The sequence below is a fragment of the Knufia obscura genome (assembly GCF_036327395.1).
Source record: "Knufia obscura strain CCFEE 5817 isolate CBS 148926 chromosome Unknown scaffold_3, whole genome shotgun sequence".
In the NCBI taxonomy this organism is placed as follows: Eukaryota; Fungi; Ascomycota; class Eurotiomycetes; order Chaetothyriales; family Trichomeriaceae; genus Knufia; species Knufia obscura.
In genome coordinates, this window is record NW_027042689.1 from 2,170,173 (window position 1) to 2,197,166 (window position 26,994).

At 51.5% G+C, this 26,994-nt stretch overlaps 13 protein-coding genes and 1 non-coding gene across 14 annotated transcripts; 6 read left to right on the forward strand and 8 right to left on the reverse strand.

Annotated features, from left to right (window-relative positions):
• Positions 1–2,191: 2,191 nt before the first annotated feature.
• Positions 2,192–3,064, reverse strand: RRG9 (Required for respiratory growth protein 9 mitochondrial; the record flags this gene model as incomplete). The annotated part of the gene is made up of 1 exon (XM_064872306.1): positions 2,192–3,064. The coding sequence occupies one exon, from the start codon at positions 3,062–3,064 to the stop codon at positions 2,192–2,194; it is 873 nt and encodes a 290-aa protein (XP_064732686.1).
• A 490-nt stretch (positions 3,065–3,554) lies between these two features.
• Positions 3,555–5,078, forward strand: PMZ80_003879 (uncharacterized protein; the record flags this gene model as incomplete). Its single annotated transcript, XM_064872307.1, has 1 exon — positions 3,555–5,078. The coding sequence occupies one exon, from the start codon at positions 3,555–3,557 to the stop codon at positions 5,076–5,078; it is 1,524 nt and encodes a 507-aa protein (XP_064732687.1).
• Positions 5,079–5,338: 260 nt separating this feature from the next.
• On the forward strand, positions 5,339–5,463 carry PMZ80_003880. Its single transcript has one exon. It is a non-coding gene; the product is annotated as a tRNA-Phe (tRNA).
• A 136-nt stretch (positions 5,464–5,599) lies between these two features.
• PMZ80_003881 (uncharacterized protein) lies at positions 5,600–6,715 on the reverse strand (the record flags this gene model as incomplete). Its single annotated transcript, XM_064872308.1, has 2 exons — positions 5,600–6,050; positions 6,105–6,715. The coding sequence occupies 2 exons, from the start codon at positions 6,713–6,715 to the stop codon at positions 5,600–5,602; spliced, it is 1,062 nt and encodes a 353-aa protein (XP_064732688.1).
• Positions 6,716–7,544: 829 nt separating this feature from the next.
• On the reverse strand, positions 7,545–8,729 carry PMZ80_003882 (uncharacterized protein; the record flags this gene model as incomplete). Its single annotated transcript, XM_064872309.1, has 1 exon — positions 7,545–8,729. One exon carries the CDS (start codon positions 8,727–8,729, stop codon positions 7,545–7,547), a length of 1,185 nt encoding a protein of 394 aa, XP_064732689.1.
• Positions 8,730–9,441: 712 nt separating this feature from the next.
• PRE8 (Proteasome subunit alpha type-2) lies at positions 9,442–10,340 on the forward strand (the record flags this gene model as incomplete). The annotated part of the gene is made up of 2 exons (XM_064872310.1): positions 9,442–9,556; positions 9,613–10,340. 2 exons carry the CDS (start codon positions 9,442–9,444, stop codon positions 10,338–10,340), a joined length of 843 nt encoding a protein of 280 aa, XP_064732690.1.
• Positions 10,341–10,910: 570 nt separating this feature from the next.
• On the forward strand, positions 10,911–11,486 carry PMZ80_003884 (uncharacterized protein; the record flags this gene model as incomplete). The annotated part of the gene is made up of 1 exon (XM_064872311.1): positions 10,911–11,486. One exon carries the CDS (start codon positions 10,911–10,913, stop codon positions 11,484–11,486), a length of 576 nt encoding a protein of 191 aa, XP_064732691.1.
• Positions 11,487–12,600: 1,114 nt separating this feature from the next.
• On the reverse strand, positions 12,601–13,948 carry PMZ80_003885 (uncharacterized protein; the record flags this gene model as incomplete). Its single annotated transcript, XM_064872312.1, has 2 exons — positions 12,601–13,705; positions 13,941–13,948. The coding sequence occupies 2 exons, from the start codon at positions 13,946–13,948 to the stop codon at positions 12,601–12,603; spliced, it is 1,113 nt and encodes a 370-aa protein (XP_064732692.1).
• Positions 13,949–16,176: 2,228 nt separating this feature from the next.
• On the reverse strand, positions 16,177–17,054 carry PMZ80_003886 (uncharacterized protein; the record flags this gene model as incomplete). Its single annotated transcript, XM_064872313.1, has 2 exons — positions 16,177–16,344; positions 16,395–17,054. 2 exons carry the CDS (start codon positions 17,052–17,054, stop codon positions 16,177–16,179), a joined length of 828 nt encoding a protein of 275 aa, XP_064732693.1.
• Positions 17,055–17,514: 460 nt separating this feature from the next.
• PMI1 (Mannose-6-phosphate isomerase) lies at positions 17,515–18,895 on the reverse strand (the record flags this gene model as incomplete). Its single annotated transcript, XM_064872314.1, has 2 exons — positions 17,515–18,818; positions 18,865–18,895. The coding sequence occupies 2 exons, from the start codon at positions 18,893–18,895 to the stop codon at positions 17,515–17,517; spliced, it is 1,335 nt and encodes a 444-aa protein (XP_064732694.1).
• A 721-nt stretch (positions 18,896–19,616) lies between these two features.
• Positions 19,617–20,711, forward strand: PMZ80_003888 (uncharacterized protein; the record flags this gene model as incomplete). The annotated part of the gene is made up of 1 exon (XM_064872315.1): positions 19,617–20,711. The coding sequence occupies one exon, from the start codon at positions 19,617–19,619 to the stop codon at positions 20,709–20,711; it is 1,095 nt and encodes a 364-aa protein (XP_064732695.1).
• A 343-nt stretch (positions 20,712–21,054) lies between these two features.
• PMZ80_003889 (uncharacterized protein) lies at positions 21,055–21,513 on the reverse strand (the record flags this gene model as incomplete). The annotated part of the gene is made up of 1 exon (XM_064872316.1): positions 21,055–21,513. One exon carries the CDS (start codon positions 21,511–21,513, stop codon positions 21,055–21,057), a length of 459 nt encoding a protein of 152 aa, XP_064732696.1.
• Positions 21,514–22,177: 664 nt separating this feature from the next.
• RIB1 (GTP cyclohydrolase II) lies at positions 22,178–23,548 on the forward strand (the record flags this gene model as incomplete). Its single annotated transcript, XM_064872317.1, has 1 exon — positions 22,178–23,548. The coding sequence occupies one exon, from the start codon at positions 22,178–22,180 to the stop codon at positions 23,546–23,548; it is 1,371 nt and encodes a 456-aa protein (XP_064732697.1).
• Positions 23,549–24,697: 1,149 nt separating this feature from the next.
• On the reverse strand, positions 24,698–26,974 carry PMZ80_003891 (uncharacterized protein; the record flags this gene model as incomplete). The annotated part of the gene is made up of 1 exon (XM_064872318.1): positions 24,698–26,974. The coding sequence occupies one exon, from the start codon at positions 26,972–26,974 to the stop codon at positions 24,698–24,700; it is 2,277 nt and encodes a 758-aa protein (XP_064732698.1).
• Positions 26,975–26,994: the final 20 nt, after the last annotated feature.

Sequence of the window (26,994 nt, forward strand, 5' to 3'; positions counted from 1 at the left end):
TAGGAGGTCAAGACGGACGCGGCAACGAACCACTTTCCTAAACAGTGTAAACACAAGATCTTTTGTGAGGAGAAGCGACCCATGCTCTCCGTCAAACCTTGATATTGTTCGATTGACAATGGTGCTGACACTTGACGCCGAGGCTCTTCTTGGCGAACAGCATCCTGAGGATAGCTTCTTGACACATTTACGCTATCTGCACAGCAACGCTCGAAATCGACCAAGGCCTGATATTTGTGGTCGTATTTGAGGTCTTGGAAGCTTTGACGCATGGTTGTCCATGAAGCCGAATAGGGCAGAAACATTTTTGGTCATGTTTAGTATTGTTGATGTGATGGGCTCGGACGAGCATTACCAAAATTTCCTTGATTGCTGAATCTTGGTGTCCTTTGACCGTCTATGCTCGCCTCCATCTTCGTTCGCGAACTCTACCGCGGTCCCAGTGGCACGGTGATCGTTGGTTCTTGGTCAATCAAACGACGAGGACGGCGCAGTCGGCCAGCAGAGTCAGGCTTGTCCGATGCACCGATGATAACGATGCATCGATGATAACAATGCCTCCCTTGGCCAGAAGGCTAGGTGTTCGTGTCATTTTACTGACCTATGATGCCCACAAATACATACCTTCAGTCTGCGCCTTTCAACCGCGGGAGCATCCATTCCGGTCTTTCCACTGGTCGACTGACCTGTAGGAAACCTGCGGTCATTGGCAGGGTATCAGATAGCGCAAGTATCTGCCCCCATTCACTCACGGTTCACCATCCAGCTCTTCTCCTACCATCTCGGTGACCAAGCGTCATGGGAAGAAAGCTCTCTGGTAATGTTCCTGCCAGTGGTCTACCTAGTGATAACAGCACCTGCTGCATTGCTAGAAACAATCTCGCTGCTCTCCCCAGCGATATCCACAATATTCCTTGAAATGGAGCGACAACGCCCAATTCCTACCCGATTTCGCTCTCGCCTTTATGCTTCCCGACGAACATAACTCAGGAGATTCTCTTGACCAAGCATGCGACGATCAGACTCACTGCAGCTCGAATGTAGATGCATGAATCGTGTCGGCGTTGTATGATTCGGCAATGTCCACAGCCTGTTCCTTGCACTCCACGGAGGCGAGGTTCGCGGTGCATAAGCAATTCATCAGTTTCCTGGCTGTCGTCGTGCGACTGTATGAGCTTGAAGTGTCGTATAGGTGGCTCTTGGCGATGTATTCGTGGCTCTTTCAGCTGCAGAAGATTGGTAAGCTCAGACTCAAATTATTCAAAACCGACGTGAAACAATCTGATCGACCCAACGATTCATGCGTGAGCATTGAACATCTCTGTCACTACTTTCGCAACGAGCCACTGCGAAGGTTCGCATGTCCTCACCACAGGAGTACTCGAACACATCATGTTGAAGTCGTCCCATTGTTCAACGCTCATATTACTAAGACCGAGCCAGCCATCGACCCGCACCACCACATCTAACAAAGCAATTCCTCCTTTGTTTCCACCTCAACCACAAAACCTCCTTTGTCTTCCTCCCCATCCAACCCGCCACTCCCACATCCGTCCTCAAACCCTCATATACTTCACACCCAACATACCTCCCACAACAAGATGACATGGCTCAATCGGGTAGAGCATCTGACTCTGATGATCCGGGTGTGACGCACCGCCCGGGCACCGAAAATAATGCAGTGCGTTGGGGGTCACCTGAGGGTAGTCGCTCCTGCATCGGTGGAGTTCTTAGAAGGTTGTCGGTTCGAGTCCGGCTGTCATCTTTTTGCCGCACAAAAAATGGTTGGCATACCGGGTTCTCGTAAATTGGTTGATTGGCGGGTGCCAGCCTAATCTTGAGCTTCGAATCCGGCCCCTTTGGGGCGTGGACTTTGATTGACGTCGAAACATTCTGTTCTGCCGATACTCGAAGGTTTTTTCTCGCCTCTGTGGTGGTCTCCGGACGAACCTGGAAGAACGCACTCCACTGGTGCAAGTGCCGGCTTGCTCTGAGCGACCTGCACCGTGTATGAACTGGAGATATTAGAGTTGAGATCGATAGCGTCCGAGCTCGTAAAGCTTTTGACTTCAATGGTGATCAGTGCCGGCTACGCTGATCCCGCACCTGCCCCGACTGGCAGGAGTCCGTATCCACGTATATGCTGACGAGATCGTCTCTGATCCTGAAACGATGCGCCAAACAGAATACCTCACACATTCCCCAGTATCTCCTTCCTCACCATCTCCTTCTCAAACTTCTCCGGATCTTCCACATTCGTCTCCTTCTTCCTCTGCGGTCTCAACCCCAACTCAGCTTGTTGATCCCAAATCCTATCGTGCCGTTTCGCCCATCTCTCCCTGCGCTCTTCCATCTTCTCTGGACCAGCCTTAGGTAACCATCTACTCTTCAGTATCCGCCTGATCGCCTCAGGACTAACCTTGAACTGTTCAGCCAGGACAGGCGTACTGTACTTGTTCGGATCCTGCTCATGCAGACCGCGTATCCCCTCCATCGCATCCGGTGACAACTTCTTGCGTGGCGCCCAACCTTCAGGAAATTTCTCCTTCAATGAATTTTTGTGCTCGGCCCATTTGTCCAGCTTTGGACGTGGGTGGGAGGCATCTGGCGCTCGGTCTCTGGGCAGGCTCTGAGTTCGACTTGCCTCCTTGACTCGCCTATCCTCAAACGCCCTGGCTCGACCCGCCTTATTGTCTCCTACGAGCACTGACTCCTCCTTCGGTACGCCGTGTTGCTGTCTCACTGCTGCCCCGTTCACTGTTGCCTGGTGCAGGCGTTGGTTCATCTTGTGCTGCCACGGTGCCAACTCTTTTGGTTTCTTTGCCTTCGACTTCGGCTTGGGAGTAGCTGGGTTTCGGTCTCCTGTAGTAGCCTCAACTTTCTTTGGTGTCTGCTTTGGCTTCGAACGATCGATGAACCCGCCTATCTCGTAGTCATCTGCTGCAGCCGAGGGACTGGTTGTTTGTTTGACAGGACTCTTTTCGCGTTTGACATGCGCTGTACCAGTGGATGACTTGCCGCTGGTCTTTTTTGCTTTGATGTTCTTCTTGCCTGAGCTGGACATATATGGCGCTATTACTGCATCATTCTCGATCCCGAAGGATATGGTAGGCGCGCCCTGATGGCAGACTCTGCTGCTAGTGATTGTACGCACCCAGTCAATTGCATGCTGATGTCGGTATAGGCTTGCCGATAGGGGTGTGGGTACTCGGAGCACAGCCAGGAGAAGTCGCCTATTGAGGCGGCTTGTGTTGCTCATGCCAGCGGTGGGTATGTTCCACGGCCCCCAGATACGAAGCAGAAGAATGCGAAAGAGCACAATCGGTACCAGGAGGCAGGATAAGTGGGAAACAGACTGAACAAATACATGCTCAAGGCCAGCTCTACTCCGATTGGTCAGATCGAGGTCTTTCACATGTCCACATGCCCAGATCCGCGGATCTTCAGATCTGACTCGTGACGACCTAGAATCTCGCTCGCCACTACGTGTTCTTGGTACATACCAGCAATCATGCCGTCTATCACAATCCCTAGCTACCATCCCCAATCAGACCATGGCATGGCCAAACCCCTTCCGACGTCGAACAGCTGACACCCGAACATGCTGGGGCTATACCTTCGATCTCACCCCAGACCACCTTACACCCGAACAAGCCCACCCACTAAAGCACTCTTACGATGTCCTAGGTGAGGACGCATTAGACGCTCTCAACGAGCTGTTCCCTCCTCCCACCACGGGCACCACCTTCCACCCCCAAAACGACAAACCCCAAGATGTCCCATCAACAGTCCCCGACCGCAAATCCACCGAAGGCCACACCGGCGAACCCCCCTCCCCAACCAACAAACCAAAACCCAAGCGCGACCTCTACGACCTCCTCAAAAACAACCACCACCGCGACCCCAGACTAACCGCCCTATGGACCCAAGTCAACACCGTCCCCCCCTGGGTCGACTGGGCCCAAATCGCCCGCGGCCAAGACGTCTTCTACCGCTACGGCGGCGCAACCCTCACCGGTCTAGCCTACCAATCCCTCCTCGGCGGCATGGGCGCCAACCGCGTCGTCGAAGTCCTCGCGCGCACCGGCGGTTTCGGCGTGAACGTTGCGCGTCACAGGCTGTTTGAAACAACGCAGCATATCCTGCAATGTACACGGTCTCTTGAATCTATCCAGCCAGGCGGCGAGGGGTTCGCAAGTAGTATCCGCGTCCGTCTCCTCCACGCCTCCGTCCGCCAACGAATCCTAAAACTCACCAAGACACGTCCATCCTACTACGACGTCCAAGAATACGGCATCCCGATAAACGACCTCGACAGCATCGCCACAATCGGCACCTTCAGCGGCACGATCATCTGGCTCAGTCTCCCGCGCCAAGGCATCTTCCTCCGCCAACAAGAAATACAAGACTACATCGCCCTATGGCGTCTAATAGCGCATTACATCGGCACACCGACCGAGTACTTCTCTACCCCCCCGCGCGCGAAAAGCATGATGGAGAGTCTACTCATGAACGAGATAAACCCATCTCAGACAAGTCAGACGTTAGCGAATAACATTATCCGCGCGCTGGAGAATCAACCGCCCGCGTATGCCAGTCGTTCCTTCCTCGAGGCGAACGCCCGCTGGTTGAACGGGGGTGAACTTTGCGATGCGCTGGGTCTGGGAAGGCCAAGTTATTATCATACCTGCCTCGTCGCAGGCCAATGCATCCTCTTCATGTTCGTATGCTATCTCAACCGCTCTATCGATTATTTAGATAAACGCAAAGTCGCGAACTTGAAACGAATATTCTGGCAGTTGATTGTTGAGTCGAAGTTTGGGTTAAAAGGGGAGGAGACGGCTTTCGAATTCAAGTATGTGCCTATGTTTGATACGGTGACGTATAAGGGGGAGCATGAGGAGATGAGGGATGGGGCTGTGAGTGGGGTTGAGAGGACGAATTTGAGGGCTTTTGTACTGGGAATAATGGGGATGGGGGTTATGGCGTTTGTTGGGGTGAGGTGTGGTATTGCTGTTGTTGGGGGTGTTTGGAGGGTGGGGAGGCATGGTGTGGGTTTAGCTAGGGGTTTGGTGTGAGGAATAGGATGTTCTATTAAGCTATTTAGAATGTTGTTTATGGCTGGGCTTCTCTTGCCCAATGGAATTGGAGGCGGATGATCAGGGATGTACATGGGTTGATTGAGGAGACTAGGTTGATGGGTAGGGGTAGGTGGCTCAGTGTTGCGGCAGAAGAGCCCCGAGTTCTTTGTCTGACAATGAAAACCATACTTGGTACAACCACAACACAAACGTATATATTCGAGTCCACAGTATTTGGTACCAAATTCACCAGCAAAGCCGTTATAGCTCAGTGGGAGAGCGTGAGCCTGAAGAATAAGCGGGACAAAGGAGGAGAAAAGTGCACTACCTTTGTCCTCTTCAGAAAAGCTTAAGGTCGTCTGTTCGATCCAGACTGACGGCATGATATTCTTTTTCTTTTCCTTTTTGGATTTGCTGGGCTAGTAGCCTTTGAACAATGACGGAGGAATTTCAGCGTAGCTCGAGTGAGAACGAAATTGATAGTGTCGCCTCTCCGGAATCACTGTGGCACCGCGCAATCACAACGTGTGCTCCCTCTTATACCTGGTCCTACTCCTCTTCAACCCCGTAGCACCATCTTTCCTTCTCGCACTCAGATTCAGCGTTTGCACGACCTTTTCCGACAGGTCAACCGTACTATCAATCGGCCTCGTCAATGCCTGTTTGGCTTTTGTAATTCTCTCCTGAAAATCGTTCAGCTCATCCTGAGCATCTGAGTGTTTCGTGAACTCGTCGATCAAAGGTCGCATGTATTTGTGTCTAAGTTCTGCCATGCCTTTGCACCATATTTTGTAGTTATGTGTCCAGGCCATGAGGGTGTGGTAGATGTTGTTGAGTACGGCGCCAGTATGTTCGTCGATGAGGTTGAGGCCAAGTGTTTGTATGAACTCGTTGTAGACATAGACATCATACATGAATACCAGGGAGTTGATGAGGTCGGCTTCGTGCTTTGAAGGAAGTGCTAAGTTGCTGGAGCACTCTGGTCAGTCATTGTTCGTAGCTGAGAAATGTCTCAAGACTTACGCCGTGATAAGCTTAGCCCGCTGCATGTATGTCGTCCATAAATGCGGTCCTGTCGGCGTCACGTTGAAAGCCACCAGAGCCGTCAGCTTGTTGATTGCTTCGACCTGGGCTGCCGCTTGAGTCGACGAATATTTGATGTTCTTGAGCAGCCATGATGCTGTTTGCAGTGCGGGATGTGGATTGTTGGGCCGCACTGTGCTGAAGAGATCCGAGCCAATATTGACTATAGCCTGTCCCAGCGCGGTGTAGTACTGAAGGCATTCTTGAGGCAGGTTTGATTGCTGCATAAGCTGCACGAATTCGTCCCAGTGTCCTCTTGAGTCGTCGTTGCAATGTTCGCCATCCTCATCATAGTGACGCGCAGGCGTGGTCAGCGTTGATTCACTGCTGGAATGGTCGATCAGAGTACTGGCATTAGAGTCTCGTTCTGCTGCAGGAGAGGAGTCGAGTTCGACAGACTGTGTTGCATCTGGTTCGTTCGAAGGTGTGCCGGTCTCGTCGCTATCGAAGTCGATCTCAGGATATTGTAGAAATAGGGAGAAGAGTTCGCGATCTTTTGGGCTCAAAGAGTCGTCGATACCGTAGGTGCTAGTCCTGGAATTCGTCGTCATTCTGTTGAGTGCGGATGGTTGCAGTGGTTAGTCGAGAGCAGTGATGGGAAGCGCAAGTGGGAAGTGTGATGCTATGACATGGTGAAGGTTGGACTTAAACCAGAAATCTGCCTGCGTAAGATCATAGGGCAAGGAACTTGAAGGAGCGAAGTTGTCCAGGTGTTCAAAGGCAGTCGCGATGCTGGTAGTGGTGTTCACCTGGAGTGAAACTTGTCACTATCGCTTGTAGTCGGATCACCAAGAAGATCCATTATGATGTATGAGAGGGTAAGCATTGTATGTCATGGCGTTGTGGAAAACTAGCTCCTCGCCTCCCCAATGAAAAGAAAGGTGTAGAGCTTATTGATGACATTTCTCGCTGATGCGTAGTAGACAGACAAGGCGAGCATTTTGGCCATATTGCAATGAGCACATCGTGCTCGCCTCTGCTAAATAGACTTCAATATTCGAACGCTGTAACGAAAAGACATTGCAGGAAAAAGCCAGACAGAGGTGATATAACTTGTCAATGAAAAAAGGCTTGTTAGGAAATGGATTTGCCAGCGCTTTTGTAATTGATATGGAAGTACATACTCACCCAGATAGGCGGTCGACCACACTCGAAATAAGGTAAGAGCTGACTGTTCATCAGCCCGAAACACAACGAAAGACATAACGTCGAATGTTGATAAGGCAAGATGACATGGATCTTCGCACAGAGACTAACTACCAAGCCATATGAGCATAGACGTTGGAAGCTTAAGTTAGGCGATTAGAGGTACAGAAGGTTAGTAAGAATATGGGAACTGACATGGGCAGCAAAAGGCATGAGATAGCACATGGTATTGCTTCATAAATTTGAAAACGACCAGCCTTGCCTATGCACTCCAGTCAAGGTATTATCATCATCTGCACTGGCCGGCGTGCCGACATCGACCCACGAGCCGCTCATGAGAGGAGTGGATGTGTTTCGCTCAGGCAGACTCTGAGAAGCATCTTTTGATTGATCAGCATCAACACTTTCACGCCCGACTTGCAGCGGAGTGGTTGCGGACGACTCTTCCCTCGACTGTGGGATGTCCTTGGTAGGCTGTTCAGGAGGTGGCTTGCGCTCTGTATCCGCGGTTGTGGTACCAGGCTGTTGCTGGTTGGTACTGTCCTGAGACTGCCCTGCAGACTTGTACTTCCAGCCCGAAGGTGGCTTCAAGTCGTCATCATCACCTGGCAGCTGAGTGTCGACAATGTTATTGCCAATTCTCTGCAACGACCTTTGTACAATAGCTTGCACGAACTTGTAGAAGAAGGCAAAGGCTGAACATACACCAATGACAATGGCAATCCAGCTAATGTTGATCGCTCGATCCCTGCCTGTCGCCCTTGTAGACGATAGGGAGCCACCTAATCTGAGGTTCACCCACTGAAAAGGATTAAGAAATAATGTCTTCAAGAAGCCGACTAAGCCCATGGAGATAAAGCCTTTGGCAAAGTGTTGAGACCATTGGGAGACAGGACTGTCCATGACCGATCTCAATTCTAACTCGTCCCATATTGATTCATCCCCAATCAAGCTTTCGTATGGATCCATATAAATGTTGATGATGGGATCAGCAACGAAGCCCAGCGCGAACACCACAGTGACCATGAATATGACGGTCAGGATGCTGACGGTATACCAGTTGCTAAGGTAGCGTTGTATGGCCAATCTCTGGAAGTTGAATTGATGTCCGCATTCGTGGCATTTCCACATGGAGCCGGCTCTTCTATTCTCTGTTCTTGATCGTAGCAAGCATAGCTCATGGATGTATCTCAATGAACCTCTGCAATGGCATGGCTTGATCAGTCTCCCATACTCATCATCGTTGCGATACTCGACAATCGGGGTCTGGAATTGCATAGGCAGGCCAGGAGGATACATTGTCACCGTGGCGGGGACATCTTCTCGACATATTCTGCAGAAGCGTGTCGGATATGTCCATGTGGTCGAGTCGGACGGTTGAGTGTTCGCTTCAGGGTTCGGATGCTCAGCAGCTTGCATGGTGGCTGGTGACCGGTGCTGCTGTATACTGTGATGGTAGACTAGACGAAAGTGAGTACACGTGGTCGCAGACAATGGTTCGGACCTCTTTCTCTGCGATTCAGATGTTCGGGGAAGGTGCGACTAGAATGGTCCAGGAATCACCTCGATCAATTCTGTACGAGTTTGGTAAAACTGTTCAGCCAGATATCATTTGGTAGACCGATGTTCCGGAGAACAGCTGGCTACAAGTGATCATGCCATTGGCGGGGATGCCGAGGACTCGTCCGTCTAGGCGTCCTTCATTCGCTTTCTGTAACACAGTGTCTGCTCCTTTCGAGCGGGAACAGATACCAACAGATGAATGCGAGATCTGAGAACTAGGGGTGCGGAAATTCAATATATAGTGTCAAGATAGATGTACTCGTAGGATCGAAGGTGAAGTCTCGTGCTCTTTGAGCGTAGAATGCTGCTAGTGTTTCTGATCTGCAGCTGCAGGAACGTCCTGATGCCTTGTTGCCTCAATGGTGACGCGAGTAGTTGTAGCCTCGCGGTCTTTGAAGCAGCACTTGCCAGTGCGTCTCAATATTGTTGACTATACCGACTACCACGCCCTCCATCACAGCGCCTAGTTGAAGCCCAGAGTCTCTTCCCAGCGCCGTTGCTTTTCTTCTCCAGCTGTACACCCTTCATTGACGGCTGAGCCACTACACAAGCCAAACGATATTCCGCCATGGCGGACAGATACTCATTCTCTCTCACAACCTTCTCGCCCAGTGGAAAGCTGGTGCAGATTGAATATGCCCTCAATGCAGTCAACCAGGGAGTCACATCTCTAGGCATAAAAGGTATATTCTGGTCCCATGAATCTTCGCCTCACAAGCTCAACTAATACCCACCATAGCAACCAACGGCATCGTCCTCGCAACCGAAAAGAAGTCATCTTCCCCTCTAATCGATGCCGAGTCTCTTTCCAAGATCTCTCTAGTCACACCGAACATCGGCATGGTCTACAGTGGAATGGGTCCTGATTACCGCGTTCTCGTCGACAAGGCCCGCAAAGTCAGCCATACGAACTACAAGCGCATTTACAACGAGTACCCACCCACCCGGATCTTGGTGCAGGATGTAGCAAGAGTCATGCAGGAAGCTACACAAAGTGGTGGTGTGAGACCCTACGGTGTGAGTCTGTTGATTGCTGGGTGGGACGATGGTATTGAGCCAGAACCGGTCGAGTCGATGACCGCTGAGCCTGAAGAGCAGAAGAGGCTGGCTGCTTCAAGGCGGACGGGTGGCATACAAAAGGGTGGACCATCTCTATATCAGGTTGATCCGTCTGGCTCATACTTCCCATGGAAGGCAACAGCTATTGGCAAGGGCGCTACTAGCGCGAAGACCTTCTTGGAGAAGAGGTATACTCAGGAGCTGGAGCTGCAAGATGCGATACACATTGCTCTGTTGACCCTGAAGGAGACGATAGAAGGTGAGATGAATGGTGACACGGTAGAGATTGGTATTGTGGGTGATCCAGCAAATCATCTGCTAGGATATGAAGGTGTCGAAGGTGCTGTTGGTCCAAGGTTCCGCAAGCTGAGCAAGGAGGAGATTGAGGATTACTTGACGAATCTGTGATGACATTTGAACGGACGAGCAGGCATTTCGCTAGGCGTTTGGTAGGCTAGATTTGTGCGTCTGGCACCCCTCGAATGCGGACATGCTTTCGCGAGAACGCATACGGTCTGAAGATACGATTTGCAGTGTTGGTATCTCGATTCCAAACATTGCCTGGTGCTTATGTGCGAGTTTGGACGTGCCTTCGTTCTTGCCTTTGCTTGCGTGCGTGGTCTCGGTAACAGTCGTCCTAACTCGCTTGGGCACCTTTTGCGCACGCTCTTGTTCCGTTGCTACCATGAGTTTAACTATCGTCAGCACGACTAGAGCACATAGCAGCAATAATAAGATGACCATAGGCGCCACAGATGGTGCTGGCACGTATAGGATCGTCATGGACAATCGAAGCTGGTCAGATATGACATCCTCCTCTGTACCATGACATCCTCGCTCCATAAGTACATGTTGGCTAGCAAGGCTTCAAAAGGTGCAACAAAAGCGAAACAGAACATCAAAAACACATCTCACATCAAGCAGCACCGAGACTACCAGAGACGACATCTACTGTAATCGCAGCAACTCATTCTGAACATGTCCCTCCCAACAACCAGAACCCACGAATGGACCCGCGACGGCTTCTACATAAGCACAGACCCAATCCTCCTCTCTCCCCAAGCCATAAACACCGCCTTCGCCTCCGACGCCCTCCCCTGGGCCAAAGAACTCACGCCCGAAGAACTAACAGTAATGATAAACCACTCCGTCTGCTTCGGGCTGTACTCCGCCACCGCTGAGGTCGCAGACACCCACACCTCCCCCTCCACATCCTCACACCCAGCTCATTCTGAGCACGCCGAAGACCCCAAACCCGCGCAAATCGGTCTGGCAAGACTAATAACGGATTGCACGACCATGGCGTATCTAACGGACGTGTACGTCCTGCCTGAGTGGGGCGGTCGCGGTCTGGGGAGTTGGTTGGTGGGGTGTGTGAGGGAGTGGTGGGATGAGATGCCGAGTGGAAGGCGGTTACTGCTTATTGCGAGTGAGGGGAGGGGGGAGGAGTATTATAAGGGGGCTTTGGGAGCTGGGAGGTTGGAGGATGAAAGTGCAAAGGGTGGAGAGCGGTATAGGGTTTTTACGGCGAGGGGAAGGGGGGTTAGGGTGTAGATAGATGGGGTGGGATGTGTCGGGATAGACTGAATGGTTCGGCAGCAGTAGGGTGGCCCCGATGATTGGAATGAGCTCTATGGGCTTCTGGAGTGGCAGTTCTACTGCGTGTGATTTGATTTGGTGGAAGGCGATACTTGGTAAGGTTGGTCAGGTAGTACAGGTTGTGGCAGACCACATAGATCGTCGAGGATATTTGTCACTCCTCTCGAGACCAACATTGCTCGCTTGCACACTGAGAAAGCAGCTGAACTATGTACTCATGCTATCCATATCAAGTCTTCAGATTCCTCCCACCAACATTCAACCCAGCCGACCAAACCAAGAACCAGAACCAGAACCAGTAGCAATCACCGCATCTCCTACGTCCAAAATCGAGTCAACATGTGTAAAATCATGCTGTCCACTTTCCTCCTCGCCCTCCGCGCAGTATCCCCAGTGAACGGCAGAACAACCGTAACCATTGTCTGCGCAGATCTCCCCGTAACCGTCACCTCCTGTAAACCAATAACCACAACCACCACCACAAACATTTGCTTGGGGATTGACGGCCGACCCCAGACGTCCACGCAGCTCATCAGTACCAATACTCCCCTACCAACCAAACCCACATACACACTCAATTGGCAGAAGCGAAAACGAGACGATACATTCGAATCTCATGATGGTCATTCCTGCGCTATGGAGATAGTTCAAACGATTGATGGAACCGTGACGGCGACGGTGGCCAGGTATGATTGGTGTCCTGATGTTGGCGGCTGTTTGCCGCCTCCGTAGGATGAAGTGGGTGGTGGAAGGCTAGGGTTGGGGAGGCTTGAGTTCTGGTGGTGGAGGAAGGGAGGGCGTTCGTTGAGGGTTGAGAAAGGGGTGGCGGGATCAGGCTCAGGCTCGACGAGCAACAACCAGCTGAATATCAGTTGACTTGCGTTGTTCTGCTACCACAAGGCTCCGGCGCGACTAGTTCAGGAGGACTGTTACTGCTCCAAGACCAGGCTTGCTCAGCTGTAATGGGGGCTGATGCACGGACAGAGTCCTAGTCACTGTACTCGAAGGCCCCTAGTGTCTCGCAGAGCGCACGACGGTCTAACTTTTGCAAACTGCTTCGAATCAACTCCTACTCCGTCCCCTCCCTCAACCTCGAAAGCGTCGCCTTCCCAGCCCTCCCCTCATTCGCCTTCCCAACAACACCAGTAATCCACTCCCCAACCTCAGCAATCTTCACCAAATCGACCCCCGTCTCACAACCAAGACTATGCAGCAAGTGAATAATATCCTCCGAACTCACATTCCCCGTCGCCCCCTTACTATACGGACACCCACCAAGTCCGCCCACACTCGAGTCGAAAACCCTAACACCAGCCTCTAATCCAACCACCGTATTAACCAGTGCCTGCCCATACGTATCATGAAAATGCAATGCGACATCCTCCATTAACACGCCCGCGTCCTTCAGCGTCTGCATTAGTTTGCGGGTCCGTGGCATGGTTCCCATGCCCGTTGTGTCTGCTACTGATACCTCATCGCAGCCCATCTCGAGGAGTTGGCATGTTAGCTCCGCGACCTTATGTGGATCCACGTCGGGTCCTTCGTAGGGACAGCCGAGGGCGACGGAGACGTACCCACGGACACGGATTGAGTGGCGTCGTGCGAGGTCGATTATGGGAATGGAGCGGGAGAGGGACTCGGCGATGCTGCAGTTTGTGTTGCGTTGGGAGAAGGATTCGGTTGCGGCGGCGAAGAGGGAGATTTCGGTCGTGTTGGAGGTGGTGGATGGTGATGGTGTGGATGACATCTCGTTTGGATTTGATGTGGAGGTTATTGGACCTTGACCAGCTGCTTCTTCGGGCGTTGGGGACGGAGGAGGTGTAGGGTAGTCGGATTGCAGTGGGGGGTTGGTGTGCTTATGCTGCTGAAAGATCTTGACTAGATTCTCGAGACCACGTATGTTAGGTACTAGGTAGTTGTAGGCTATTGGTTGTGTCTCGGCTGGTGGCTTTTGTATCAGATCTGTCAGGATCTCGCTTGTCGATGCCATCTGTGGGACCCATTTTGCTGGCACGAAAGAGCCAGCTTCGATATGTGTTAGACCTGTGCTTGAGAGTCGGCGGATAAGTTCGAGCTTGTTCTCGAGGGATATTGATTTCTTTTCGTTCTGTAGACCATCTCGTGCTCCGACTTCTACTATCCTTACGTGGTCGGCTAGCTGTTGTCTTGAGGTGCTGAAGGTTCGGTGGAGTGGTCGTTGTACCTGGCGTGCCAGGGTGAGGGCGTGTCGGTTCATGATAGGCAGGTAGGTACCGGTATCGCACCGTCGGAGCTGCTGTCAGCTATGTTAGCATGAGAACCCGCTTCGAAGTGTCAGGAAGCTGCAGCGCAAGATGTTCAACTCACACCACCACAACACGCCGAGCGCACTTATTGCAGGCCTCGGTTAGCAGCGGATCTACTCCGCACTACGTCATGTTCACGAAGGGAGAGTGACAGCGAGGTGAAAAGGAGCAGAGTATAAGCATGGAAGAGTATGTCAATTCGCCATTTCATTTGAGCTATGGGCATGAATCTCGTGCTTTCGCATAATCCCTAGCCGTGCTCCTGATGAGCTGATCGCAAGACCAGGACAATGACCCCACGATGGCCCTCGATATGCTTGCAAGTACCCATCCACCCGCCGATTCAACGAAGTGAGCGCTAAACCTGCCTAAAATTGTCCTCAAAGCGCTCAATCCGTTGAATCGGAGGGTGCCATCTTCTGAACAAGGAGTAGTAAAAAGGTACCGCTCATTTCACCCGCTCTGCATGCTGAGCTCCCACAGAGAGAGCTTTTCCATGTTCTCCCTTTCCTTCAGCAAAGCTTACCCAAGGGGCCCCCACAAATTGGCTTACCCCGGCATCCACAATCCATCTTCTGCTCATCGCAGAGATCGCACCATATGTTTACCTCCGCTCGGGCTGCCTCCAACTCCCCAATCAATCTTCCCTCTTCCAGAGTCCTTGGTCTTGACGCCTTGTGCTTGTCGCAGCCACAATTGAAGTCGGCTTCCTCGCACTTACGACAGACTTCATCCACTACAAGGGAGGTCTCGCCAAGTTTGGACATGAGAAAGGATTTGTCTAGCTTAGTAGAGAGGTTGACAGTTGAGCCAAGGTCTTTAGGAAGGACGAAGTTGGCCGTGGGTGTGGTGTCAGTGTTCGTTCGAGTAGCGGTGATGAGTGTTGTTGCGCTAGAAGGTGTGTTGATGGTGTGCACCCCAGAGAGTAGAAGAAGAGTCGAGAAGATCGCTTGGCACTTCATGATGGTGATGGGGATGTGGGTATTGGAGGTTTTGACAGTCTTGATTGATTTGCAGAATTATGAGTTGAGGAATTACATTCCCTACAAGCAAAATACTTGCAAGACGTGGAATCTTTATAGCTGTCGTGGGTTTCATGTCCTGGTCCGAGAATGTCGGTTCCAGACTCCCAGCTACCATAAAGTACATAGCGTTCCAGAATTGTAATCAGTTTATCGAAGCCGGTACCAGAACCAACGCCAAGAAATGTGCTCACATCGCAGGCGACTAGATAGTCAGAACCGCAAACATGCTTTCTATGCAAGAATCGTTTAGGGTTGGTACCGGTCCAAGGCAGACCAATTTCAACCTGCTATCTCGTGCATGTTGCACATAGCTGGACGATGCAACAACGTCCAAGCTGTCGATATTGCTAGAATGGCTTTCAGCCTTATTCATGGTGCGTTTCTGACGTCTCGTATTTGTGTGTAGCGATCCAGCAATATCCATACTTCAGAGTCGTCCTCTTGTCCCAAGACCTCATTTCGCTGAGCATGCAGTGGATATCAGCTCAATGGAAGGGTTGGGTGTATCGAGCATAGTGCATGGAGACCAAAGCCATGTACCGGTTCTGACAATACGGCACGTCGTCCTAGCAATCTATAGTTGGATCCACCAGTATTGCAGCGAAGGACTGCTTCTTCCCCATGGCTGCCTGCACGAACAGATCTCCTGCCGCGGAGCTGTCACGTCTGCCTAGCTGCGGAACAGGACTTTCGTCGTGATACTTATGTTGTCATAATCTGTGGCGTCGCGGTGGGAAGGAAAGAGTGAGAAGACAACGTCCACATCTAGGGGCGCCAAGTGAAGTCCATTGTAACAATCCTGGCTGCTTCGTCCCAACATTGGCGTCTGCAGCGCCAATGACTTCGGCGTGAATGGGGCTGTTTGGGATATGGGTGTACGCTGGTGGGAGTGGAATACATGGGGAATTAGGACCATAACCATCGTATCGAATGGGAGCGACAAAGGTTCTTCGAACAGCTATGCTGACGCTGAGTGACTGATGTGCGGTTTAATGATGCTTGCAGCGGGGTTCTGGATCCTGACGACGGACCCCTGGATTCACAAACGACATATGTCAATATCTTCTCTTTGTGGGCGGCGTGCTCGGCAGTATAGAAACACATGCGTATGCATCTTGATTCTCTTGCTGGCTCAATTTCGACTCGCGACTCGCCGTCCGCAGTATGATACGCTGACATCGTGGTCACGATTGTGGTACTGTGTAGCAAAAGGCACATTTCGGCGTTGCGGTAAATGCTAGGACGGATGTGGTTGAGTGTAGGCAGTTCAGTTTACAAGGTCCGGGGCGGTTGATTTTCTTTGGCAAGTGGTTCCAGAACGCAGGATCAAGCTCCTCAAGGACTGCAAGCCATGTGGTAGGCTGCCCACCTGCCCGCAGGATTTTCGGATGATCTCTCTGTGGTCAGTTTCCGCACCAGAGGCAGTTTCAAGTCGGAATCTAGCAGGCTTCGGCACTTGTCGCATTTGCGTAGGCGAATGGCGTGGTAAGCTTCAAAGTGTGCCTAATCCTGGTTAGCACGGTGGACGTTGCTCGCTCGCAGGAGCTACATACCAAGAGCTTGCCCAGTTTCTTGCGTGACTTTTCCTGAGTGAGTTGATCAGCGATCTGCTGTGGCAGCGATCCACCCGTAACAGGTTCGATTGTGTAGGTGTTCGAAGTCTCATCTCGGTCGAGCCGAAAATGCATTCTGTTAACTTCGACATCAATTGGAAACATATCCGGTGAGTCTGGCGCTTGCAACTTGATCTTGCGCTCGTTTTGCTTGAAGGATTCGAAAGCTATCTTCGCTTCTTCGATGGTATCGACTTGAATGTCCTCTCGCGGTAGGTCAGTGTTAGTGGTCCGGGTGGCAGTTGTAGCCAAAGACCGATAATCCATATGCCATGTATCACTGCCTTGAGTCGTGTTTGCAGCGTTGGCATCTCTGAACAGCTGGCGAGTTTCTGGGGCTTGCCAGTCTTGCTTAAAGCTCTGGATGCCCTTCACACCATCGTTCGCAGCTTTCATGACAGACACAGCAAAATGGCTGGGATTCGATCCGCGTGGCTGAATGATTGATTCTCGTGCTGGTCCGAGCAATGCATTTGGCAACAGTGACCGTAAGTCGTGGATTTGCTGATGCATCTGCTGTAACTTCGCCAACTGCTCGATGACAGCAGCATCCTCGGGATGCACCATGACGTCCCCCGTGGGCTCCATTATCGTCGCCATGTTGGGGGCCTTATTGCAAAGCTGATATGAACATGATTCGATGTCGTTTTTGAGAAGTCAAGGTACAAAGAATGCAGACACAAGAAGCAGTGGCCAGGGTTGGCGCGAGGACTGGTTGCGCTAGCGAGCCAAGCCAATGAGCACGATTTGGTAGATCCACCTTCACAAACGCGCTGCTGGTGACCATTTCGATGCGTACTTCTTAAGCAAACGGTGGAAATCGCGATCGAGTCACCAGACTTGCCAAAAGTGCTTTTGATGGCATTGAAACTCAAAAGACCAGAAGACAGTATGTCAGGCGAGGTTGGACTCGATTGTTGTGGGCTTTTCAATGCTTACGTGGCATTGCTGACCCCTATCTGCGTCTATTTGCCCCTGAATTGTTCGTCGACACGAACCTCGTGCTCGTAGGATTTAGGGTTCATATCAACAGATGTCATCACATTCTGCTCCTTGCTAGTCAATGGGCGCCGTTCGCCTGGTGAGCCTTGTCATCAATCTCGCAGAAAGCGCGGAACGTGACTAGCTCATCGCTATCGCTTTCAATCACCAATTCAGCAGTTGCACCTACGAAGTACACGTATCCTTCCTTCAACTCCTCGCTCTTTGGTCCGACACTGATCTTACCACTGCCACTAGTAGCGATGACGATACTTGGCCCGGCAAGACCTTCGAAGGTAGCTTTTGCGCCTGACTTGTTCAAAGCCGTGCGGACAACGCTGAATTCTTCGATTGGAGGATCGTACAACAAGCTCGAGCTGCTGCTGCTGTATGCTGTTGTGTTCAGTGTGACATATGGGTAGTCGACTGGCTGGAGGAGCTGCTGCTCAGGTGGGTCGTGGTCATAGGTCAAGATGTCAGTCAAGGTGTCGACGTCCTGAAACTTGGGGGTGAAACCGGCTCGAATCACGTTGTCACTGCTTGCCATACATTCGATGATGTCTCCCGAGATGTAAGCGTGAATGTCGTCAGCCTTCAGGTACATTGCCTGGCCAGGCTCAAGCTTTACCAAGTTGAGGAAGAAGAGCACAAACAAGCCGATGTCTCCGGGAAATTGTCCATTACATCGTCTCACAAGCTCATTCAACTCTTCAGCTGTGTTTACTGATGGACCTGGCTGAATCTTGTTCTCTTCAGCTAGAGCTACCAGTTTCTTGGACATTGAGGCAACACCATCCTTGTCTTGCTTCACGAGAGCAGTAAATGCTTTGCGCAGAGCAGCTTTGGCGTGAGAAAGCTCTGCACCAGAATCGTTGGCGACTTGCTTGAGCTCGTCGGCATGATCTTTGCCGACCAAAGTCTGCAGAGGCTCGATCGTGTCCAAGAAGTATGAAATCTCCTTTAGTGGTCGGAAGCCGCACAACCCTTCGAAAGGGGTGACAGCAATGGTCATCTCGGGCTTGTGGTTGTCATCTGGATAGTTCTTCGGGTCCTTGCCATGGAGTTGCTCGGCTAGCTTCTTATTTGGATGGGCTTGAATGGATAGTGCTTTGGCGATCGAGAGAACCTTAAACAAGAATGGCAGCTTGTTCTGGTATTTCTTGCCAATGTCGCCACCCATTAGTGCTTGGTTGTCCTGTACCATGTCCAACAGAGATCTTCCAGTCTCTAGATCCTTTGATGGCAATGAGGGGTGAGTGCCCATCCATAGTTCAGCATATGGTTTGTCATCCTGGATTGAGAAGTCGTCTCTAGGAGTGGCTGCCGCATATTTTGCAGCAGCAGAATCCTTTCCCTTCTTTCCCCAATCGTAGCTGTTGCAGCCTGTCGCAGTCAGTGGTCTGAGTATGTCATCGAGCGATGTACATACCACACTGCAGACGAAATAGTGGTACTTGCATTTTTATACTGGCGGGGTTGTGATGTCAGATGTATCAGAGACAAAAATCGCGAGTGGTGCTCGAAGAAGACAGTTATCTAAGAGTCACCTTTGTTCAAGCAGCAAGTATGACGGTGTTCGATCTTGTAGGCTGTGTGAATGCCTCAGTCGATCTTTGAAGTTATAATTTCTACCTCACTACACCGTTGTTCTTGCATCGTTCTTCTCAAACCAGAGATCTATCCGTGCGTTAGTGCCCCACCGTAGCCACACCAAGATCCGTAAGGGGTCAGCAACGTGATCACGAGCTCATCTTCATTGGATACACCACGAAACATCTCGGAACAAGCACCCAAGGCATCACTTTGGGAGTAGTCAAGCAGTGACCCAGCATATTTGTTCCTGTGAGCTAGGGATTTGCTAGCACTGCACTCACTGCTATATACTTGACAAAACCTACCAGTTAGCCGCGAGCGAGTCCAGTCCTGACACTTACTGGATCACAAGTAAAATAGAGTCCATACAGCTTGCGACATCACTGACATACGAGTGTTGTCGCCATATATTGCTATCGAAAGCGAAGCGTTGACTTGTCATTCATCGCGGTTACCAAAGCACCTCACTCCGCTTGACCAAACGGACAGCGAGCTATCTGGAAGCCGCAAAGGCTACCGAGGTTTACTACCTGAAGTATTGCTCGGACTGCACGACGGCTGCTGTGATCTCTGACTGTTTCAGTCAGTATGTCCGGCCGACAAGGCGGAGGGCGCCGCGGCGGCCGAGATACCAGCAGAGACAACGATCTGGAGCTCGAGTACCTCAACAGCGTCCTCGAGTCTCTTCGCAAGGCCAAAGAATACAACGACGAGTCGTCACGACTTGGACAGGAGATTCTTGCTCTTGAAGAAGAAATCAAGACAAATTCCTCACACAAATCAGGGTCCGCTTCAAGGCCGGAACAACATCGGAAGCTAGATGATTTGTACCGGAAAAAGCTACGCAACGCTGAAGCAGAGAAGAAGGTCCATGATGACGAGGATATTGTCAACAAGCTTGCTATCCTCGCAAGCCTACGCAGCAACGATGAGCCAGCTCCGACGCGAGGCGCTGGCCCGAAGGGACGAACTAAGTCCTCATATCAACAAAGACCGATCATAGAATCTGACATTTCCGCCGATGGCAGCGCCGCTGTGAGTCCGGCAGAGACAACGGCCTCGACGAATCCCAGGGTGGACGTTCTGAAGCGGAAGCAGTTGTCGAATACCCCACGTGGCTCAACTCCCGTCGTGGGCCGTCCACCTGGAAGTGCAACAGCCAAGGAATTAGCAGCGAAGGACTCCACGAAGGACGGGACGGCTGCCATGTCGGAGGCAGATAGAGACCTGCACAAGGGTATTCAAGCTGAGAGAGCTGGCCTGCTCGCGATCGGCACAGAAGTCTTCTATAAATACAGCAAGACGGTGCCTGATGATGTGGGTGTTGGGATACAGTGTATCATCAAAAAGATTCATCCGGACCGGAAACCTATAATCTACGATGTTCAAGACCCGGAGCCTGATCCGTCGGGCAAGATATCGGTGCACAAGGCGACAGCGAAGGATCTCTACCCAATACCCCCAGCGAGCGGGACAGGAGCACTGGGCGCTGATGGGAAAGGCACCGTCTTCCAGCCCGGAACCACAGTCTACGCACGGTATCCGGACACCGATACGTTTTACCGGGCGAAGGTGGTTCGCGGGTTGAAAGGTGGAGAATACACACTCCGCTTCGAAGGTGAAGAGGACGACACCGAGAAGGGTGTGGAAAGGAGGTTTGTGCTCGATACACGGATGCGATAGTTCAGCAAACTGCAGCAGCGCAACCTTATGGCGAACATTGCGACACTCAACGATCAGGGGCTTTTGGGTGATTCTGTTGACGTAGCGGGACTTCCAGCATGGGTCGTGCATTGTCATCATGGCAAGCAAAATGGACGCCCTCCCGCTTTCCAGAAAGCAATTGCCCTAGAAGACTACGACTTGCTCTCATCCGTCTGTGAAGCCTCGAAGCTTATAAGCTTTCCACTTCATATACGACCCTAGATGTGGTATGGAATAGCCACGAGAGCCGCCGACTGCTTTGGTTTCTGGGAAGTTTCCAGCCTCATTTGGTATTCACGTAATAGATGCAGCTACCGATACCTCAACCTTTTCTCAGCTCATCGAGCTGACCTTTGCTGGCCAAATATGCCGCACCACTATCAGCCCAAACCTCATACTTGACAACCTTTCCATCCTCATCGAATGCTAGCACGTATGTGAATATCTCGTCCCAGCTCTGACCAGTACTCGTCCACGTGAACGTTGCTTGTCCTCGCACCGACACTCTATTCTCTGCAGCATCCACAACGTATGTGCTGAATTTCATGTTCTCGTAGCTGAGATACTTTGCCAGCGTCTCGAAATATTCTTTGACTCCTTTCTCGCCTGTGTACTCTCGACCTAGAAAAGGCGCAAGTTGTTTTAACCCATGTTCATGTGCCGATATTTCATATCTTGAGGAAAAGTGATTGAAGATTTCATCGAGCGGCTTTTGAGAGGCAAAGGCATTGCAGAAGGACTCGGCGGCTGACTGGAGGTTTGATCTTTTTTGGTGAGGCATCGTAATGGTTGGCCTTATTTTCCTGATGTGTCAATTACACGAAGTCTCTGTGGTTATTAGTAGGTCTCGTTGTGGTTCAAAGCATTGTGTGAGTGGGCATGACATCAAGATAACATTCTAGGAAGGAACAACTTGGTCGTGGCACCTTCCTCGACAGCCACGCACAGACGCGCCTGCCAGGTGCTTTCTTCTCGATACACCGCCTCGATAGCATCTCAAAATTCTGGCACCGTCGAAGCTGATGGTGTTGGTCACTGCGAACTTACATTTCATCAGGTCTTACAGCACCAAACTTCGATCATAGCTGCTGAGTCATACAAAGACGAACCCGCAGCTGCGAGCGCGCAACAGCGGCTCTCCTCATGCCGGTATGCACGATGACAAGAGGATGACATGCTGCAGCATCGGCACAACAGTGGAGGTGAAGGGTCTTCGGTCGGCAGGGTCCTGCACGCCCGCATGTGGGATAAGCAATTTGACTTCGTTTTCTCGATTCCGCATGCTTACAACGCCGAGGCATAAACCTTCACATACTCAGCTTTACTGCAGACAACTTCTTGCGCAACACATATCGACCTGTATATATCCTACTTATATTCTTTACGTGAACATAGATATGAAATATACATAAACAGCGCCAACATATATCGTCGCAATCGCCACAATGACCACAGAGAACGAGCTCCCCTCCCATGCCTCCCCAGTAATAGCCCCTCAACCTCGACCTTCAGCACAGTACCTTTCTGGATGGTCAGATCTAGAAAACACATCTCAGCCTCCAACACCGGGGATACCCAACAACCTAATATCACCAGCATATACACCACCCTTGACCCCATCATTACCCGGCACACCCTCCGGCCTACACCACAGCAAACATGAACCGAAATCGATACCAGTCGACACGTCACTTGACGACCCTGGCACTACGAAACAGCCGAGACTTGTACAAAAGTTACCAAAGGTAGAATGTCTGGTCCGCGCTCGCATACCAACTACCTCCGGCGCCGAGATGTTTCTGCACCTCTATCAGAATGACTCCGACAACAAGGAGCACCTTGCGATTGTCTTCGGCAACAACATCCGCAGCCGGAGTCTAGACGAAGAGAAGCCAGGCGAGACAGAAATGGACCGCATGATCAGAGGCGCATACGTAGGAAGACTGCGACCCGGACGAACAAGCAGCAGGAGAGACGACGAGGAAGACCTACGTCGGAAAGTACTCAGACCAGACATAAAAACGCGAAAAAGAAGCGGAAGCGCACTGAAGAACGTCGAAACCATCCCCGAGGACACAGCCGTCCCACCATCACAACCTTTAACGCCGACACACACAGACCCACCGACACCCACCCACCCCCAAGACGAACAGAACTCAGAAAACACCCCCCTCACATCCTCAAATCCAAGACCAATAACACCCCCCTCAAACCCCGCCTCAATGCCACCACCCATCCCACCCGCCCACGAAACCCTAAAACCCCCCCTAGTCCGCATCCACAGCGAATGCTACACGGGCGAAACCGCCTGGTCCGCCCGCTGCGACTGCGGCGAACAACTCGACGAAGCGGCGCGTCTAATGAGCACAAGCTCTGCCACAAACCCCAACCCTTCACATACAGGCGGCGTAATAGTCTACCTCCGTCAGGAGGGGCGCGGGATCGGATTAGCGAGTAAACTCAAGGCATACAACCTGCAAGATCTAGGCAATGATACCGTCGAAGCGAATCTGCTGTTGCGTCATCCGGCTGATGCAAGGACGTATGGCCTTGCGACTGCAATACTACAAGATCTAGGATTGGGAACTGATAGTGATGAGAGCAAGAGCGAGGGGGAACGCGGGATACGGTTACTGACGAATAACCCGGATAAGGTTAGGGCTGTGGAGGGGCCGGGGAGGGAAGTGAGGGTTGTGGAGAGAGTTGCGATGGTGCCGTTGGCGTGGAGGGGGATGAAGGGGGTTCATGGGGAGGAGTTGACGAGGTATTTGGAGACGAAGATTGGGAGGATGGGGCATATGATTCATGAGGCGTGAGGGGTGGTGGATTGGAGATGGGATAGATGTGAAGGGCATGAGATATATTTGGTCTGAAGCGGTTTGCGGAAGCTGAATGTATGCGAAACTGCACATAAGAGGTGTACAGTTGACTTGAATGCACATATAATGCACCTTTGGGACTCACTTCCATACTGCATGTGTCTAGACGATGCGTGAGGACAATGACTGAGTCGCGCAAGTTCAACCGGTCTTATCTCTAATCTCGAGCACTTCAAAGCACGACCGATCGACGAAACACTACCACACTGCTGTCAACCAAGACAACCAAGAAAAACGAGAAGCCGCAGTCACGTATTTGAGTGATTGGCTCAAGCCCCAAACCAACATCTCACCAACACACAGCAGCGAATACTCCGCGACTTGGAAACCGAATCCGGTGCGACCGTTCAGTGCACACAACGCCGTCTACCTATCTAGGCCTCTGCTGACTTACTCTGCACACTCTGCACACAATCCAGCGGATATGGTCTCCGCGAGGATGCGAACCGTGACACACCATCTCGTCGGGCCGCTCACGGGATCTGGAACAGGACAGGTGTAGGAGGTGTAGCGAATGCGGCAGTCTCTGAACCAGGATCGGTAGAGGAAACGGGGACATTCCTCGATACGAACTAAGTGGTAGTTGAGATCGAAAGGAGACATGAAGACTTTCAAGAAGTAGATCGTTCCCTGGGCATTGGGCGGTTGCCTGTTAAGAGTCATGGAAGGGACATTTCGATCTTGAGTACAGTCTCTCTGCATGTCTTTTCTTACCAAAATATGAACGATATAAATATGAACCATATTCACAAATATGTATATTGAATGCAACATGACAGACAGACCAGAGTCCTCAATCCGGGATCTTCCCTGAACTCCAGCTGCGTCACGTTGATATACAGTCTAGGTAGCGACAGAGAGCTCTCGGTACAAATAGTCGTGACTTATGTAGAATGACAATCTGGAAGGGTATCTTCGATCTCTTGCTTTCTCAAAACAAAACAGAACAGAACGCTCAATCCAATGTCATCGCTGCAGTTAAGCATGTCCAATATTCAGTCTGGCTTGTCATCATCTTCATCAAGGTCATTCCGTCGTCAAGCATAGGTCCTTTTGCTGGCAAACTCAGCCCTCGGAGCAAATCCACTATCTTACTCCATCACGATATGCGGTTGGAGGATACTGGTAAGGGCCACCAGCCGGCTGAGACACCCCGTTCGCATTGGCATACGCTTGTTGTGAACGGTAGTAGTCATCCGGACTGGGATATGCATCCGGACCAGGCGCTGTTTGGAACCGCGGTCTCGAGCGTGCGTCGTGTGTGCGGTCACGGCTCTTTTCACGCTCGTACCTTGAATCTCGGGGGTCATGCGTTGGGTGCCTCGCATATTCGTATCGATCTGCTGTTGACGGATGATAGGTGCTCCCAGGTCGACCACTGTTCGAGGTTGCATAAGTTGGATAATTGATTGTTGAGTCTGTAGCTCGAGGATTCTGGAAATCAACTCCACTTTTGCTGAATGAAGGCGACCGTTGCGGATGATATCTTGGACCTGCATCGTTCGCGTATGTGCTGTTGCTACGCGTCCGACGGAAGGGACGAGCCTCTCGTTCGTGAGTGCTGTTGCTGCGCGTTCTATGCATTGAGCCGGGATTTTGACCACTAACAACATTGCTGCGAGATCGGGATAATTCAGCACCATCAGGCTGAGGTGGCTGCGCATCCGGTCTTTGATGAATGGCAATAGGTGGTGGCACTCGTGGCCTTTGAGGGTTGGACACACTCTTAGTGCGTCTCATATCACTCGTGTCAGGTGGCTGTGTTTGTGTTTGATCGACCTTCTTGTCCGCTGGAGCGGTCCCGCCGTAGGTCTTTCCACCACCAGGCTGTGCAACGTATGGTTGCCTCTGTCGTTCGATAGGAGGCTGAGGGGTAGGCACATCAGATTCATCTTCAATCGAAGTTACCGAGTACGCTTTCGTCGATTCAGGGTCGGACGAAGGCATATCGCGGAACTTAGGTTTGGTTGGTTCTGCCGTGAACGAAACACCGCTGTCTTTTGGCTGTTGAGCTGGTTTCTCGGACTCGTCGGCCGCGTCTTCGACTGTGGGAGCAGGAGGGACATCGGCTCTTCGAGGACTTTGCGGGGCTTCAGTCTTCGAATCCATATCCGCAGGGACTGCGGTGCTGTTATGCCGGCTGCTGAGCTGAACTTTGCAGTGCGCAGCCATTAACTCAGTGAGTCTAGCGGATATTGTCTCGTCGCCTCTGGCTGGAAACAGCCGGCGTGAGATAGCAGCCGGAAATCGCTGACCTCGTTCCTGAGGGTGACTGACGGCCATGACTTTTAGTGCTTTGGCCAATCGTTCGTGCTCGTGGTCAGGATGAGCTTTTATCAGCATAGTCATCCAAGAGGCGAAGCCAAAAGGAGTCAGCCCTGGTATGTCTGGTCTCGCGTCAAGAGCAGGTTGTATAAGATGATGCTGCACCTGTATGTCTTTCTCGCGGAGGAGTCGTGAGATGGAAGATGTTTTGTCGTCGAAAATAAGCTTCCAAGGATAAATCTCCACGCGGTTGTCGAGCCTAGTATCTTCGTAGAACTTTTGCATCTTGTCGGGAGTGATGACCAGGCTATGCTTGGGCTCATAGTTCTCGATAAGCTGCAGTGCAATCCCTTCCAAGAAATGTTGAAGTCGTTCTGTGCTCTGGCCCTGCTCGTCGAAGAGCTTGCCCCAGTACTTCTCCAGCACTGTCGCATCCCCATCCGTCGATGATCTTCGGGGAGCTTCAGGTCTGCTCGATCTCGATTCTGCATCACTGAGCACTGCTTCTTCAGTACTTGCACGACTGAAAGGAGAAGTGGCTTCTTTTCGTGCGGTCTCGTAGCCGAACGCATTGACAGTGTGCGTTGTGGGCATTGACATACTCTCCCTACGCTTGTCTTCTGGTCGATACGATGGCGGTGGTGTGTAGACCGTCGCTCTTTCAGCTATCGGCGAGCCTTGTAAAGACGATGCGATATCAGATTGATCGGCTAAAGGGTTCGAAGGCGACTGAACAGGTTGCGCAGAGGGAGGCACGGTAGGCTTGTGGGTATGAAGCTGTTGAATAACATTTTGTGTTATGAGCTGTATCAGTTCCGGAGATAGATTGCTGTCAGTAGTATTCACGGCTGACGTAACAGCCTCATTGATTGGTTGGCGTGGAGGTGGGTATGACAATGACGGTGCTGTGCCCTGTGTGCCTCCATTCACGCTCACTGGTGCCAGAGGCTGATAACCTGTTCTAGGCATTCTTGGAACTGGTGAGCCATACTCGCTTGTCGAGATCCGGGGATCCTGATAGTTCTGCGGGAGTCTTTCCTGCCTCCCGTTCAGGCCGTTAGCTGGAGAGAAGCTGCGGTTGTCGTTGTTGTTCGACATGGCTGGCTTTTGCATCTCAG